This window comes from Diabrotica virgifera, chromosome 4 (assembly GCF_917563875.1).
Source record: "Diabrotica virgifera virgifera chromosome 4, PGI_DIABVI_V3a".
In the NCBI taxonomy this organism is placed as follows: Eukaryota; Metazoa; Arthropoda; class Insecta; order Coleoptera; family Chrysomelidae; genus Diabrotica; species Diabrotica virgifera.
The window spans coordinates 31,176,452-31,195,674 of NC_065446.1; the positions used below are offsets into that span (position 1 = coordinate 31,176,452).

Consider the following 19,223-nt stretch of genomic DNA (forward strand, 5'->3'; position numbering starts at 1 on the left):
CGCACACCGTGCGGGAAAATTTACTTTCACGCACGCCGTGCACTTAAATAAACAAGTTTAAGTAAGTAATTTTATTTGCAGTTTATATAAGACAAATATTAAAAGTGACATTTGCCAGTTGAACCTAACTTCAGCCCGTGACTAATGAACTATTACTCACGGGTAAAGTAATGGGTGTTATTATCTGTTCAAAAGTAGCGAATAATGAGCATATTATTAAATGGTCGTAGAAAAAATTGTTTATAACTCGAAAACGATCAACTTAAGGGAAAAATTACAAAACACCTTTTTTGTTTCGAATGATCCAAATAATCTAAAATAATATCCGCCCGGACCGATTTTTTTTTAATTTATAAAAAAAAGTTAATTATTAATTAATTATGGTCAGGACAAAATTATATCGGACACCACCTATTTTTTATAATTTTTAACATACTAAATTACATACCAAATACTTTTATCTATCGGTGCAGGTCGATCTTATATCGTATTTTTAGCTAACCGAAATATTGTCAACCTGGTTTAAAGCAGTGAAAAGCGGTAATACTGTTAAAAAATTGGTTAAAGTTTAACCTAGGTTAGCTAACCAAAATTTTAACCTCTCACTGAAAAACTGGGCCTAACATAAAGTAACGTTAAACTTACCACATTATTAAATGGTTGCTGATATCCCTGAAAGTTTGGTGGAAAAGTCGGCTGACTTTGCACAAAGTTGAGAAGTTGTGGATTCGGCGGTCCTGGTATAAATGGCGGACCGGCTACAGGTCCAGGTTGAATGAAGGCAGGTGGAGGCGGAGCGTACGCTTGGGGCGCAAAAGTTGCAGCTTGCAGCAGAGGAGCAGCTGTTACGGGAACTTGCTGGGGTAAAGCTGCAGGTTGAAGAGCGGAAACGTGAGCCACTTGAGCCGTAGATGATAGTATTGCGGCGTTTTGGTGGATAATAGGTTGAGTTGGAGATGGGACGGACTGTTGATTGTATTCTAAAAACAAAGTTTATAAGTATAGACAACAACCTGTTTCACATGTATCATTCAACTTTTAAATTTGATTATTTTGACTACTAAGAACATCTTGAATTACGCCAACCGGCATATCTGGGGGAACTTCTGCTCTTTTGATGCCTTCATTTCATTGCTTGGAGATTAGGACAGGGTTTCTTCTGTAGGTTCTTTAACTGACAACATAAGACCATTTATGAACTTCATCTTCTTCTTGATGTGCATGTCCGTGACGAATGTTGGCAATCATCATCGTAAACTTTATCTTATCTGCGGAAAAGCTGCACAGATGTTGTAGGCTATTGATTATGTATTGTAGAAAGGAACTAAAACGTTAAAGGAGTTGTATTGTTTCATATAGTCAATGGACCTCTTAATATGAAAAAACCGCGGAGTGCTACCATTTAAAGGGGTGCGTTTTTGAGAAAAAGGTGAATTAGTCCCTAGGCACAGGGCGAATTAGGGTAAGTTCTATGCACTTTTGGTACAAACACGTCTAAGGAAAATTGTTCCAGGTTAAATTTACTATCGAAACATTACATTTTAAAGTCAAAACTCTTTTTGAAGTTATACTTCTTTAGGCGCGATTGAGAGTAAAATGTCATAATACTGCGCGCATGCGCACACAGACAGTATGGCGTTTAGTTGTTAAATCGTTCAAGTTATGTACAAGTCCGTCTAATTTACTTACCGTTGCACGTCATTATCTACGCCAGAGATCTAAGTTGACATAGTTGCCAAAGTATAAAAAAATCCTGAATCCATTTTAAATCAAATAGATCACATAATTATTGTAAACGTAGATTATACAACAAGAAAATAAGTAAAATAATTTGTGGAGCGGTAACGATTAATTTCATTTAAGTTGCTAATTAGGGGGTGGTCTTCCCGATTTTTTTTTGACAAAACAAAAGGGGCCAACTTTATTTTGAGAGCAACTTGCTTAAATTTAATGCTAAAAACTTTTTATAAAAACAGAAATATAGCTTTTTTTAAACACATTAAAAAAGTTATAATGGGTTTTCCCCAAAAAATGCTTAATGTTTTGGATATTTCACTTCGAAATATTCTATTTGAAATTTGGTGAATATGAATCTATTTTTCATTGGTTATAACTCTGGTTCTACGAGCTCCAGAGACCTAACGCGTACACCATTTTTTTCAATTTTTTATAGGCTATATTTTGCTAAGAACGTTTTTTCGACAAAATACTTACTTTTTGAGTTATTTGCGAGAAACCGTCTAAAAATGTAGTTATTTTGTTGAAAAATTAACATATTCACTCGCAAATAACTCGAAAAGTGTTGACTTGGCGAAAAAGCTCTATAAGACAAAAGTTACTTAAAATTAGTCAGTTTATCCATTTCCGGACTTATTTTGGACATATATTTTTTCACCCCCAAGAGGGGGTGAAAGTCACCCCCAGGGCAAAAGCACACATCGTCACAATATCACTTTTTTTCTTTGACATATAAGCTATGCGTTTAACAAATTTCATGTCAATCCAAGCGGTTCTTTAAAATTCAGAGCAAAAACCGTGAAAGAATGTACTATGAAGCTGTAACGATTAATTTCATTTGGGATGCTAATTAGAGGGCGATTTTTACGATTTTTTTTACCAAAAAAGGGATAAACTTAATTTTTACCGTAATTTACTTACTTTTGATTTTGATGCTAGAAACTTTTTTAAAAACAAAAATAAAGCTTTTTTTAAACACTTCAAAAAAGTTGTAATAAGTTTTCCCAAAAATGCTTCATTTTTTGGTTATTTCAGGTTGACATATTCGATTTGGAATTTGACGAATAAGAACCTACTTTTCATTAGCTACAACTCTGTTTCTACTGTGTCTATAGACTTCTTATATACACCAGTTTTTTCACTTTTTAATAAGCTATATTTTTGCTAAGAATATTTTTTTCGATAGAATATACTAATTTTTGAGTTATTTGCGAAAAACCGTCTAAAACGTGGGTTTTTTGTTGAAAAATGAATATATTCATTCGCAAATAAGTCGAAAAGTATTGACTTAGTAAAAAACTCTACAGAACAAAAGTTACTTAGAACTAGTCAGTTTATCCAATTCTGGACTTATTTTAAACGTTTATTTTTTCACTCTTGAGAAGGGGTGAAACTCGCCCTTAGGGTAAAAGCACACTTCGGCACAATATCACTTTTTTTCTTTGACATGATAGCTATGTGTATAGCAAATTTCATGTCAATCTAAGCGGTTCTTTAAAATTTACAGTACAAACCGTGAGTAAATGGAAATTGTTTAGCTGAATCTAGCAAACATACAGTTGAGTCCATGATTATTTACCCGTGCGTTATCATTTAAAGCATACGAACGAAATCAGTCGGAAATATATTTCACGCAGCAGCAAGTGACAGAAAGTGGTTACTGTTCCGATCACGGAAATATAAAATTTGACGTTATCAAATAAATAGAATGTAAAATGTTAGTTTTGCTTTAAAATTTTGGTGCAGAATTACAGCTACATTTGAAATAGCTTTTAATACATTATTTTAATGTCATTCATTAGTGATATTAAATATTTGTTATAATATAAATATTTGACAATAAAATATTTTCTTTTTGTTATTTATTTCACTGTTGCGGAAACTTAAACAAAACCATTCCATAACTCTGAATGAGGTTAACTTTGTCCGTAAATTTATGGTAAAATAAAATACACTTACCATAAAATTTCAAACTCCAATATAAAATTAGTTGTAAGAAAACAACTGTTTGTTGTTGAAAACAGGACAAAAAACAGCAAACAATCCAACAAACTGACAGTGACAAGTAAACAAACCAGAAACGTCACAAATTGTAGTTAAAATCTGAAAACGTCCCCAAGCGTCTTTTTTGTACCCATCTCTTTTCGATGTACTGAGTCTACAGCGTTCATAAAAATAACATATGTCTTTACTTAATGACAGGCGGTAGCTGGTTTGTCTTTAGTTTCATGCGTGGAAGACAATGATGCTAGATAAAAAGTATGTGTTTTATCTCGCCAGGTATTAATGACGCACGGGTAAAGACTAGCGGACTCAGCTGTAGCTGTGTTTTGCAAACATCATTAACAAAACACTTAAATAAAACAAAGAAAGGAAAATCTTACCATTGGGATAATACGTAGGTGGGTGTTGGAAATTTGTAAGCGGTGGCGTATTAGTTTCTGGCAAACTCTTTTGTCGGATTGAACTATATCTTTTGGATCCTTTCTGTTCACCTTGTAATCTTGGTGGTACACTACTCTGCCGTTGATTATTCGCATTATTGTTAAAACTACTCCTACCAGTGCTAGATTTATTTCCATTACCTTCATCGATATTCAGTTTACTCATGTCTTTTTCTAAATCCTAAAAAAATAATATGATATATAAACGGAATAAAATAGGGAGATAGCCTAAGCCCGCTCCTATTCGTCATAAATATCTATAAATTATTTAAAAATATAAAAAATAGAACAAACCACTTAAAAACAATACATAATAGACTACACGCACCTAACACCAGTGTCCTGGAATAAGAGAGATAAAGATTTTCATAAGTATTACAAGATAAATTAATAGATGTAAAATAATATCCAATATTGAACTTAAATATTAGGTGTTCTAAATATTGAGCCATGGGTGCTGAATAAGCAACCCGTGGATGATTGCAAGAACATAGTTTGATTGTCAAAAATAATACAATGAGAAATCAGAATAAACTTGGTGTTCGTCGAGTGAAGATGTTTTATTCTCCCTTAACTACTTAACATTGAAAAGAGCCTGACGTACACATACCAGTATAAATACAAGATATATTAGATGGCGGTCCAGAAGGTCTTTGTTAAGTAGTTATTGTAATTAGTTAAGTGTAAATTTTAAGAAGTTAATTAAGAAATGAGAAGATGAAAAAAAAAAAGAAATTAGAATAAGGGAAACTTAACTTAGAAAAAGTAAATCTAAAGTAAAACAATGGGAGCGACGAGAAACTGGAAGAAGAAAAGAAAATTGGGGTAAAAGTATCTATCCCCCATAGATATTATGCATTAGCTGATAGATGGAATTTGCGATGCCCACCAGACTAGACATTGGAGACACGTCGACATGGACGAAAATTGGGAATTCTGGAACCATGGAACCAGCCGGCGCGGCGTCAAGAGGACGCACATCCACGAAATGGACAGGGGTGGACAGGAATAAGTATGTGATGTGAGTAATTTGACTATATTGTATTTATTGTTTTAAGAGGATCGGTACGTATTTTCGGCTGCAATGCTATTCAAATGGGGATTCATTTTTTCAAATCCTGAGAAAACTAGTAAGTATTTTTGAAAAATTTAAACGCAGAATGAAAGATTACGTTATTAGCGAGGGCCGAAAGTCCCTGAGAACTTCTATAATGTTTATTTTAATAAGTTACAGGGGTGAAAAAACTAAGAGAAAATTTAGTGTGATTTTTAATTTCAAATATCTCATTCCAAATAAACTTTTTATTTATTCTAAGGGACTTTCGGCCCTCGGTAATAATTTAGTCTTTCATTCTGCGTTTAAATTTTTCAAAAATATTTATTGGTTTTTTCAGGATTTGAAAAAAATGAACACAATGCCGTGGTAATATTTTCCAAATCTGTCTTTGTCTTACAACGCACTCAACCGAATATAATATTGTCAGCATATATTGTCAGTCAGACACTGACAATCAGTGACAATTTTAAATATTTGACATTGCATCGGGAATATTTTGAGAAATTTATTAAATATTATTGATATATAGTGTATTTGATAAATAATTGATTTAAGACGTGAACTTAATAAAAAGTTATTTATTGTGTATTATTTGTGGAAGATCCAAGCAGAGAATACATCAGATATATCCTGTGATCCAAGTATTTTGTTGTTAGAGATGTTCAAAATTGTAAGCGTTCCAAAATAACAACATATTATTAAAAAATCACTTTAACACTTTTCCTCTTTTCTCGATTGATTATTAGTTTTTGTTGTACAAATAAATTATTACAATCACTGAAAACATAGTTAGTGAAAAAATTATCACATTTATTAACTGAATTAAAAATTTGCAATTATAAAAATAACAGTTATCCAAGAACATTCAAAAGCCATCTCTTTAAATTAATTATGACATTTTCAAGTAGAATGACATTCTAGTAATGTTTACATATCCACACCAGTGTGAATTTTACTACACGTAATTTTCCGTGTAAAGACAGAAAAAGTAGGGATACACGTAAGATATTTGCGAATTATGTACCCATAGCCTTAACATTTCTCATATTGCATATAGCCTAACATAAGAATTAAATTTTTTTTAATTGAATACAATTAATATTAAATTAGGTCAAGTTTTCGTATGTTTACTAACTATAGAAGTATAATATTCAATAAATTTAGATGGGTTTTTGTTTAACTAGATTGATAAGTGATAATAAGTTTTATTTTTAATGAAAACAAGAATTTTTTTGCAATTTTTTTAATAGAGAGAATGCATCTATTGTTATAATTATTATTATGCGTAAAAATAATGATTTAGTTACCACTTTTTTCTATGAAGGAAAAATATGCTATTTAAAGATTTTTGTTTTTGCGTAATGTATATTTATATTTACGTATTTTCAAATGTTGACGTTATTTGACCGTGAAAACACGGGTAAAGAAATACTAAACGAATAAGAAATTTTGCTGAGAGAAGATATTTACACGATTTAAACCTACAAATTATATTATTATACACTAGAAAAAGGTGTAAAAACAGTTTTATAATAAAACAAGATACCTATTGAGAGTATAATCGAAGGAATTATTATTTGGAGTATAATAAGAAGAGAAAAGGAAATATTTTTAAGAAGTTGGAACAAAATGGAAAATCCAACATAATGGACAAGAATAATTTCGACGGAAATATGAGTTCCCGAATGACTTCAATGATTAAGAATCAAGATTGACAGAATTTTTTTGCCGATGTTATGAGAAAGAGATGAAACCTAGAAAGGAGAAATGTAACAAAGAAACTATGAAAAATGATGTAAGACTGAAATGATCGAAAATTGATATGATTTTAAATGAATCGATTTTATAATTACAAAGAATATTATCCCATACAGTGACTAACGAAGATTCGAAAAGCATTCATAGATGCAATCGAAATAAACTATGAATATTTTGACGAAACGAAAATTTAAGGACAAGTTATTAAGATGTTACAAAAAAATGGAATATTTAATGACATAAAAAAGGTATTGATAAAATAATGAAGTGTCTAAGGCAGTGGCGTGCTGGCCATATAAATGAATCGGTGCAATCACCGAGAGGCCGCGGCCTCTTGAGGCCGGTCAAATAGGATTTTTCACAAAAAAATTTAGACGTAACAAAAGAAATATTTTTTTAATTTATAATCGAATGTTAATTTTGTTAATAATATAGGCGCTTAACGCGCGTTTTAATAACACACGGATGGTGTTCACATGCTAACCCGCGTTTTAAATCATTAAAACGCGCGTTGGCATGTGAACGGTGTCAAGTAGTATGTAGTTAATGTAAGTAAATGAATAAGACTCTATACATAAATAGATTGCCACAGATAATCTTTATTTTCATACCTACAAGTATGTATATTTATGGTTTTCCAATTTCCTTCAAACATGTATGAATTCTGCAGAATAAAAAACGGAAAAACGTCTTGCACATTTTTGACCGAATTATTGGAAGTATCGAAAAACAATTTGATCAAGACAAATCGTTTTATGATGATATAAGCACTCTAATCCTAGAAACTTTGATACAATGAAAAATGGTATACAGTAGTACCTCGACATACGAGGGTAATTCGTTCCGCAACCTTGCTCGTATGTCAAAGCAATTTTCCCCACTGAAATTAACTGAAATGTCATTGTTCCGTTTCAGTCCCAAAAAAACACCTCAATAGTTACTCGTACACCTTGCCCATGTTTTTCAATGATTTCACGTTCTTCGAACCCATGGTTATAAAACTAAATGTGAAACAACTTTATTAAAAATACTTCGAAAACAAGCAATGCCGACAGACTCAGGTCTAGGTCTATACATAAAGTACCTTTAACGACATTTAAACCATTTACTGAAAAATAAAGACATTTTTATCCTACCATATCTGCGACTGCAATTAGATAAAAACTTGTGGATTCTGCTGATAAACGATATTAATAATATTATAATATTTAATAATTATTATTATTAAATAATAAATAAATTCTGATAATAAATTTTATTAAAAAATAGGATTTGGCAAAATACTGAAATTATAGAACATCGATTTAATAATGATATTCAGTCACAGAAAATATGAAGGATGATATTATTAATCTAAGTGATAATGAACATGAACTAACAAAAGACAATTTTGTTGATATCGTGAAAACTTCACCTCCGATATCATTTATTATTTGTAAGATTGCTTATTGTTAAATAAAAAAATATAGCAAATTATAAAAAATCAATGAATCCAAAGTTTTATGTTTGATTTAAAAATAATTTATATTTTTGTTTTTTTGATTTTATAAATAACAAAATAAAACATCCTGATTATAGAAGGTAACATGAGGAAGGGAGGCCGCTTTTCTATAAAATCACCGGGCCGCTTGAAAAGTTCCAGCACGCCACTGGTCTAAGGAGAGATTATTTTGAAACATATGCATATTATATATAAATATACTTTAAGTTCTTATATTATAAATATATTTAAATATGTGAATGAATAACATAATTTATGTAAGGCTTTATAGCAGATATAACCAGAGAAATAGAGATAAGCCTATTTTGTTGTGACGTTATAAAAGTGTCTATTTTAGCGAAGAAAGTGAACTATTAGTAGTTAATTGGTACCAAAAGTTAATTATCAATAATAAGGTTTTCTCAGTTGTATTTTTATGTAAATTAGGTAAATATTTTAATGGGCGCCCAGAACCAGACGTAGTCTGAAGTTTTTAGATACCGATAAAAATCCTTTTTGTTTTGATTTAGTTTTAAAAATTTTTTGATTTCAATTTTTTTTAATATCGGTCGAATTTTAGTATAGATATGATTTTTTAAAATGTTTTATGATGATGAATTAATGAGATAACTGATTTTTTTTAATATATTAGAAGCAAAACTAATTAAAGACAATTTAGACAATAAAAACCAACTCTTGTCAAGGAAAAGGTACAAAATGAAAATTAGAAGATATTAGCATACCCATTTCGTGTTTTGAAATAAACTGGATCTCACCTAGACTGAGTATATCAGATCAGACAGGAATTTAGGGATGCAATATGTAGAAGATTTTTTTAAGCGCACAACTATCCATTTTGTCTTTTTGGAACAAACCTTCTCACGACTAAGGACGTGCAAAAGGACCGGAAGCAAATTCAAGGGTATAAAGTTGCGGAAAAATACCCACCAAGTAGGTAAGGGTTAGAAAATGAAGAATTTTTAAAGTAAATGATATATAAATGAATAATTATGAAAAATGATATGAATATGTATGAAGGAAGATATTATATGAAATATGAAGTAAATGATATAAAGAAGAAATATGAATAAGAAGAAGATTTATGTTTAATAGTACACTATGAAGAAAGTACTAAGTATAAAGAAAGATATTATTAGTGTGAAGTAGGTACCTGACAAGAAGAAAAAGAAGAAGAAGAAGAAAAAAGAGAGAATTTTTAAAAGAAGAATATGTAAAAATTTGAGAACATCAAAAGGATTGTCTTATAAAAGTCTAGTAACAGAATAAGAATTAAGAGAGTAAATTCAATTTTAAGAGTTTAAGTTGTAATTTCTTTTTAAATATTTGAGTTAAAGTATAAAATATAATTTCTCAGTGTAGAATTTCGCGAGATATAAAGAAAAGGAATTATGTAAGGATAGACAATATTTTACATTATTGAAGTTTGTGTTTGTAAATTATTTAAATATATGTATTTATATACAGGGTGAGGCAAATAAAGGGCCTATTAGAAATATCTCGAGAACTAAAGGCAACAGAATCATGAAAATTGGAATAAAGGGGTTTTGAAGGATGATCTATTAAATGAAAATATTTTCATCTCTTTACAACTTCCGGTTATACCGGAAGTTGCTTATAACTTCGTTTTTTTAAATGGGACACCCTGTATATTTTTACATTTTTGGATTCTCTTCGATGTCTTCTTTCTTAAAATATGAGGTTTTGTAATATTATACAGGGTATTTTAAAAGAAAATTACGTTTTTTTATTAATTTCGTAGCAAAATTAACACCCTGTAGAATTGTAGTAGTTTGACATCTAAAACTCTACTTACGTTCAAATGATTTTTAATGTACTCTACTATTGTTAAGAATCATTAGTATAGCTAAATTTTTAATTTTAGTATACAGGGTTGGTCGAAACTCGGAATGAGTATTTTCTGAATTTTCTTAAATGGAACACCCTGTATTTTAGTATTGTAATGAAATGATATTTTATGGTACTTTTTTATTTCTTAAGCATTCCCTATACCTAACTGCTTTAATTTGTGCTTAATTGTTAATCGCACCAACAATATTAACTAAGTAGGTATTTCGATAGCTAAACCATTATTGGTAATTTTAAGGACCAGTATGGATTAATATGTATTTATTTCTGAAAAATTATTTTGGATTGAGTATTTTCACGGCCAACCTAATAAAATTTTACGTATTTTTTGTTGCAATTATTGTTTAGCTTGAATCACCAATAACTCACAAATTAAAGCAGTTAGGTATAGGGAATGCTTAAGAAATAAAAAAGTACTATAAAATATCATTTCACTACAATACAAAAATACAGGGTGTTCCCTTTAAGAAAACTCAGAAAATACTCATTCCGAGTTTCCACCAACCCTGTATACTAAAATTAAAAATTTAGCTATACTAATGATTCTTAACAATAGTAGAGTATATTAAAAATCATTTGAACGAAAGTAGAATTTTAGATGTCAAACTACTACAATTCTACAGGGTGTGAATTTTACTACGAAATTAATAAAAAAACGTAATTATCTTTTAAAATACCCTGTATAATATTACAAAACCTTATATTTTAAGAAAGAAGACATCGAAGAGAATCCAATAATGTAAAAATATACAGGGTGTCCCATTTAAAAAAACGAAGTTATAAGCAATTTCCGGTATAACCGGAAGTTGCAAAGAGATGAAAATATTTTCATTTAATAGATCATCCTTCAAAACCCCTTTATTCCAATTTTCATGATTCTGTTGCCTTTAGTTCTCGAGATATTTCTAATAGGCCAGTTATCTGCCTCACCCTATATAGGTTTAATCTTTTCAAGGTAATGTTTGTTTTTTATTGGCGTATAAAAGTGAAAGTGTAAAATAAGCAAGCTTGTACATAGTTTAATTTTAATTTGGATAGGTCAGTATTAATATGACACAATTTTGACCGAAGTATAAAAAAATAGTATTTGTTAGTAAAGACACCGTAAAATTTATCCTAATACCGATTAAGATTTTTTTTCATTTCGTAAATCAGATAATAAAAAAAATCTTAAAGAGAGGAAGGATGGTGTCCTGGAATAAGAGAGATAAAGATTTTCATAAGTATTACAAGATAAATTATTAGATGTAAAATAATATCCAATATTGAACTGGGTCAAGATTGTGTAATATCGACTAACATTTACCTTCATTGTTTGTTTAAATATTAGGTGTCCTAAATATTGAGCCATGGGTGCTGAATAAGCAACCCGTGGATGATTGCAAGAACATAGTTTGATTGTCAAAAATAATACAATGAGAAATCAGAATAAACTTGGTGTTCGTCGAGTGAAGATGTTTCATTCTCCCTTAACTACTTAACATTGAAAAGAACCCTTAGCAACCACTTTAGTTACCAGTATAAATACAAGATATATTAGACCAGTTATGATAGAAGGATTACTGTATGCGGACGACGTGGTTCTCATAGCAGACAACCCGAGAAAGATGCAACGTCTAATTGATGTACGGACTGAGGAAATAGAGAAAATGAAATTAAAAATAAACATCAGCAAATGCAAGACGATGAAAATAGGTCAGCAGGAGCAAAAGATTGGAGGCGAAACACGAGTGTCTGTAAAGAACAAGAATTGGAGATGGTGACGGCCTATGAGTACCTGGGCACGATAATATCGAACGACGCGACGGAAAGCTAGACTTAGAAATTGCAAATAGGACAAAGAAAGCTACGAGAATATATTATGCGATTAATAATACGATACTGGGAGAAAAGACATCAGCCAAGGAACAAAAATACCAAGTGTAAACTATACTTTGCATTGACCAACCCTATACCGACTAATTAAAACTCAATAATCCAAATATCTTGAAGGAGTAGCCCACCCGAAGTTTCTAAAAAAGCCCATGAAGAAAAAAAAATAGGTGTTAAGATAAATCGAATACTTACGTTATTTTTATTAGAAGTATAAAAGTTCTGTGACTGAATAAAGTCATCCTTGGGACGACCTTTAGCCGGTAATATCTTTTGTGGTGTTGATTTCCTATTTCTGGCATTCCTAGATTTTGTGGTAAATCCGTTATACTCAGCTTCATTGAATTCCTTTACACTACCACTGATACGACCTGATCCTACTCTAGATTGATTGCCCTTATTGTTATAATTGTCTTGAGAACTAGAATTATTCAAAGAGTTTTCAGCTCTGGGTGGTGGATATGTCCTGTCCCTGTCTACAGGAGGCTCGTTTCTGAAATGAAATATGTGCTGAAGAAAACGGACCAAATTAAAATTTTAAAAATCACATATATGTATTTCCATAGATTTTACTTATTTATGTGGTATTTAATGACTCAATTGAACGCGTAAGTTATCTTGTATATCTGGGTACTCATATTAATGAAAGCTGGAACCCTAGTACAAAAATAAAAAGAAGAATTGCCAAAGCGAGAACAAGTTTTATGAAATTTAAGAAAACCCTGTGCAGTCTTTTTTTTTGAAAAATGGCTTTGGCAGAGCCAATTAGCCAGACTTGTTTCTGATTGATTGCAGATTCATAGTCATAAATTTCTTATAACATAAGTACATTCTACAATTTTATCTTTATAGATACATTGGTACATTGTGTAGCTTTTTTTATTTTGTTTTTTTTTTAATTATTTTACTGTTTTTTTTAATATATATTTTAATTTGTGCGAAACTCTTTTTTTTACTTCTTTTTTTTTCTATTCTTTTTTATTTTGTTCCTTTTTTTTCTTTTTTTTTTGTTTATTTTTTTTTTGTTATTATTTTATTTTGTGTTTTTTTAATATTATTTTTTTTTTAATATTTTTAAACCACATTAACAAATTATGCTTATTTATTACATATTACGTTTACAACTTGTATTTACATAATTTAACATGTTTATAAATGAGATGAAGAATTTCCATATCATTTGTAAATATTAAAGTATTTAGGTTTATTGGGAAAAAACATTTTAAATCTTTTAATTCCTTATAAAGGTCGTTTATATTATTTATGTTTAAATGACATTCTAATATGACATGTGTTAGATCTCCGATTATGCCACAAGTACAATTGGGAGTATCTGCCAAGCCGATTCTATGCATGTAAGATGGCGTAAGATCATGATTGCCTCTCAACCGATTAATGGTCTTTATAAAATGTATGTTATATTCTGTGTAAAACCATCTTTTTGAGAATATCCTAGGGTTACAATGAGCAAAAGTTGAGCCAGTATTACATTCTCTGTAATGCAATTGCCAATTATTTTTAAGTTTTTGTCAGCTAAAAGTATCAATATCTGAAGCTGGAATTAAATTTTTATTTATTTTTTCTCCGATCACATAAGCTGATTTAGCAAAATTGTTAACTATTTCATTGCCTTTTATTCCCGAATGACCCTTAATCCAAGCAATTATTACACTTACTCCTAATTGTATAATTTCAAACAGAGTTTTAAGAATATTCAATTCAATGTGGTTTATGTATTTGACTGTTTGAATGTTACTCAATCTGTCCACCACGCTTTTACTGTCAGTAAATATAATATAATTGCTAGTTGGATTCAGTAGTACATACTGAACAGCAAACATTACTGCTATCATTTCTGCTGTGTATATTGAGCATTCAATAGGTAGGCTATATTGATGATGGTAATTTTTATTTTCGTGGAATACGGCACAGCCCGTTCCATTTGCGTCTTTTAACCCATCGGTAAATATGTACTGAAAATTTAACCATTTTTCTCTAATAAGTACATCAAACATATTTGGCGGTAAATGTGAGTTTAAATAACATGTTTTAACCTTGTTAGAAAATAATGTTTTTGTCATTGCACTGTAGTAAGGCGGAATTTGGCTTTTATAGATAACTTCACTGTACTTTACCGTACTTAGATAACTTTCTACCAGAGGTATAGATTTTTTAGTTCTCCAGTACCTATGAGTGAGGTCTAAAACTGATAGCTCATGTAGATCTTGAAGGTAATTACATTTTTTGGACAGAATTCGAGTTGTAAATTTATCACTGAGAAATTGGCGGCGTAAATGCAATGGAGGTTCCACTGCTTCATTTTCCATTATTTGGACTGGAGTGGATTTTAAATAGCCTAGGCATAATCTTAAGCATTTATTTTTTTGAATTTCAAGTTTATTTAAAAGTGTATTGGTCGCTGATCCAAACAAATGACAGCTATAGTCGAAAATGGGTCTGATCATGTTACGGTAAAACATCAAAGCAATATTTGGGTCTGCTCCCCAATTTGTTTTACAGAAAGCTCTTAAAATATTTATTGAGTTCTCTGATTTTTTAACAATATGATGAATGTGATCTTTCCATGACAATTTCCTGTCTAGATAGGTACCAAGATACTTAACACAGCTTTTAATTGGAAAATTAAATTTTCCAACGTTAAGATTGCCTTGTGGAACTCTACGCTTTTTTGTAAAGTAACACACCTCAGTTTTTGTGTCAGAAATTGATAATCCTACTTCTTCATAGCACTGATTTACGATTTCTAATGCGACTTTTAAATTATCCTCGCATCTACTTAACAGTTTTCCTTCTGTATATAAAACAACATCATCAGCATATTGAAGAATTTTTGTATTGTTGGGTATACTTACTTCAAGATCTATGTTGTACAGGATGTATAAAATCGGGCTTAAAATACTCCCCTGTGGCAATCCAATATTAGTTAGTCGAGGATATGAAAATTCATCATTATTAATTTTTAAATAAGTTAATCTGTTGGAATATAAAGATTTTAAAAAGAGAGCAAATGAATTAGTGATTCCAATATACCTACAACATTTTTTTGTAACGAATGTCTAAATTAACATTATCAAAAGCAGCGGAAATATCAAGGAACGCAGCTGCTGTAGACTTATTTCTTGTAAAGTTAAGCTGAATTGACGTAACTAGAGCTGCAGTTGCATCTTGAGTAGACCTAGACTTGCGAAAACCATATTGGGATCTTGGAAGTATACCATCGTGTTCTAACCAATGTTCAAATCTATTTTTAATTATTCTTTCGAATGTTTTTAAAAGACATGAAGACAAGGAGATAGGTCGGTAAGAATTTGGATCACGGTCTGGTTTGCCAGGTTTTTTAATAGGAATTATCAGGTATTGTTTCCAACTATTTGGTACTGGTATCTTATTTGTCCAAACATTGTTGAAAATGTTTAGTCTGTGCAGTCATGATCTCAATTTGGAACTTCGCATACCAATGGTTCGATGTTATATATTCCCAGTACTACTTTACGGGGTTGAAGCATGGACTCTGACATAATCGCTTTTAAAAAACCTAGAAGCATTTGAGATGTGGGTCTACCGCCGTATTCTGAAGATCAGTTGGGTAGAAAGAGTCACAAACGAAAGGGTTTTGCAACGTTTGAATAAAAGTTGTGAAGTACTGAACATGGTTGAAAGGCGTAAATTGGAATACTTTGGTCATAATATGAATAATGCGTCACCCAGAAAAATATGACATACTTCACTTTGTCATGCAAGGTAAAATAATGGGAAAAATAAGTGTGGGTCACCGTACAACTTCTTGGCTTAAAACCCTACGCCAATGGTTTGGGAAAAATAGCACTGCACTATTTCGTGCGGCTGTAAATAAGACAATGATTGTTACTATGCTTGGCAACATGAGAGCCAACGATCGACAAACGGTCTGGGCACCTTAAGAAGAACAGTGGTATTGAAACTTGCAGTTATCATCGAATATCACCGAATTCAAAGATCACAAAATAAGCAGAATGTGTATTACCGCTTAGATTCTGAATAACACTATAAATTTAAGTTGGCATCAAATCAGAAAGTGCGAAGTATGCACCCTCCTTTCCCTTATCAGGAACAAGGAATTTTAAATAATAATTCTCTTGATAAGAAATAATTATTTGTGTAAACTGATTGTTAACCCCATTATTACAAAAAACACAACTTACATAATCAAACATCAGCAAAATAATACATTCAAGACCCTGGCCCAGTAATAAATATGAATTGAACATTTGCCTTCGACTGCAACGGCAAAAATACCAAAATATACATTAGCCTAACAACCAAAAAGGTAAACTATTTAGATAAATAAATAAAAAATAAAAACCAAAAAGTGACCAAACCATCCCCGGTCTCCCCTATATAAAAAATACGAGATTTCCATATAAGATGTTAAAGAATTATAATATCCTAAATTTGTTGGATGGATGGTTTTCTCTGACGTGCAGTCTACTATCATTACATTGAATGAGTTTTAATATACTGTTACAGACATAAAACTCGATATATACTCGATATAACTTGATAGTTCTGAGATAATCCGCTTCAGAGTTATTTCGAGTTTTATCAATTCTATGAGTCATTAAACTAAAATATGTCTAATGTACAATGTACTATAAAATGATAAAAATATAAGGATATATTACTTCTCTTACACCCTTTCTTTTTTTCAATTATTAAAAAAATGTACTTGAATCGGTCATAGTGTTGATAAATGTTACTGGTAAAACGGTTCAAGTGCAGATGTTAACTATTACTAATAGTCCAAGTAATGAAGCTTAAAATAGAAAAAAACCTCGTAATTTTTACAGAATGGATCGATTTGATTGAAAATTTGAGAATAAGTAGTCGATAGTCCAAGGATCAAAATCTATATGATGCCGAAAGACGCTTTTACCATGGGGGTGGTTGCCACCCCATCTCGGGGGCAAAATGTTTTTAGTTTATTTTGACCCCAAAAATTGGTAAAATCATTCATTCTTAGCAAAAAACGTTATATACATTTTTTTGATAAAATTAATAGTTTTCGATTTATTCGCTATCGAAAGTGTTAGTTTTATATCGAAAAAACCAATGTTTTTAATCAGTTTTCTGCTAATAACTCAAAAAGTTTTGGTTTTATCAAAACAACTTTGCTTAACAAAAATGTACCTTTTGAAAAAATAAACAATACCTATTTTTTAAATGTTCTTTAGACCAATAATAGTAATTGCGCTATTACTTTATTATATGTTAGCTCTTCTTCGTCAAATGCTAAATATTGTAGTTTCAAAGTCAACAGATGGGGAAACTATGCATTTTCGAGGATAACTTGTTCAAACTAATTTAAAGTATTTAAAAATGTCTATCTCCAGAAATAAAAGAATAGTCTCTAGCTCAAAAATTAAGTGACTTATACTAAAAAGAATGTCCGTCCCTATTTTTTTCAGCAAAAAAGTGATCGGAAACTTCCTCGTACTCACCACCCTAATTAAAATTAAAATTAGTCATTGACCTTATTTGGTCTTCTTTATTTGTGTATTATTAATAGGTTCTAGAAGTTTGACCGGCTTAGAATGATTAGTTTTTTAAAAAATAATACGAGTTAAAAGCGAATAACGATTTTTTGTAGTTTGATAGTTTGTAGTTTGGTAAATAATGCCCTTTTCTTCAGAATAGAAAAATTAGAATCAAAAATACGAAAAAATATTTAAACATAAAATTGTAGCTTATTTAATTCCCAAGAACATGGCTTGCAAAAATTTTTTTACGGCAAAATTTGAGTGAGCTATTGACAATTAAAATTTATAATAACATGCAAAAACCGCCTTTACCAACCCTTTCAAAGTCGCCTCTTTTTGCGACTGAGGGTTTTAAAAGGATTTAATATTAATAGCCTTATAGATCTTGTAAAAACCTACAAAATTCTTTTTTACCAAACTTTCTAGTATGAAAGATAAAAAGTTACTGTTAAAAAATCAATATATTTTTTTGAAGAAATCCAATTGAAAGGATAATAATGTAAGTTAGCGGTGTTTTTAGTCATTGGCCTTATTCATTCTTCTTTATTTATGTATTATTAATAGATTCCAGAAGTTTGACTGGCCTAGAATGATTAGTTCTAAAAAACTGGAGTTAAAAGCGAATAACGAATTTTTGTAGATTGGTAAAAAATGCCATTTTCTTCAGAATAGAAAGATTCGCATCAGAGATACGAAAAAATGTTTAAATATGAAATTGTAGGTTATTTAATTCTCAAGAACTTGGTTTGAAAATTTTTTTTCTACAGTAAAAATTGAGTGAATCGTAAATGAGTATAATATCGAAAAACATTGATTTTTTCGATATAAAACTAACGATTTTATCAAAAAAATGTATAGAACATTTTTTGCTTAAAATTAATGTTTTTATCAACTTTTGCGGTCAAAATATAATAAAAAATTTCCACCCCCGAGATGGAGTGCCAACCACCACCATGGTAAAAGCGCCTTTCGTCATCATATAGATTTTGATCCTTGGACTATCCACTACTTATTCTCAAATTTTCAAGTAAATTGATCCATTGTGTAAAAATTGCGGGGTGAAAAGCTTCGGTTCCTGGACTATAATCATTTTTATCCCAGCTGTTCTCCACAGTGTAACTACAACTGGCACGTTGAATATTTATTTAGTCTTCAAAATTCGTCAAAAATCTAATATTTATTTACTTAATTAATCCTGTATTAACATGTGATTTTGTGTTTCCTTATGTACCGATTAAAAACAAATCAGACCTGGCAAAACTAATATGCTCTTTATCTATAATAAACATAATACTGTTATCAATTTACCACTTAAAGCTAATTATACCTTAATGGACTTGAAATATTAAAAATAAATCTGGTGTAGAGATACAAAACAGATTTTATATATTTAAATCAACCAAATTAATTATTTCAAAACAAATTAAATAATAAAAATAAAGTATAGTAAT

The 19,223-nt window shown here is 30.4% G+C and overlaps 1 protein-coding gene across 1 annotated transcript in view; it reads right to left on the bottom strand.

Moving 5' to 3' along the window:
• Positions 1–19,223, bottom strand: part of LOC126882982 (protein CASC3) — a 50,083-nt gene that overhangs the window by 19,074 nt on the left and 11,786 nt on the right. Inside the window, exons 5-7 of the mRNA XM_050648119.1 lie at positions 12,431–12,728; positions 4,122–4,362; positions 646–980 (exon numbers count right to left, since the gene is read on the bottom strand). Coding sequence (XP_050504076.1) covers positions 646–980; positions 4,122–4,362; positions 12,431–12,728 — 874 coding nt within the window. The remainder of the gene's footprint in view (positions 1–645; positions 981–4,121; positions 4,363–12,430; positions 12,729–19,223) is intronic.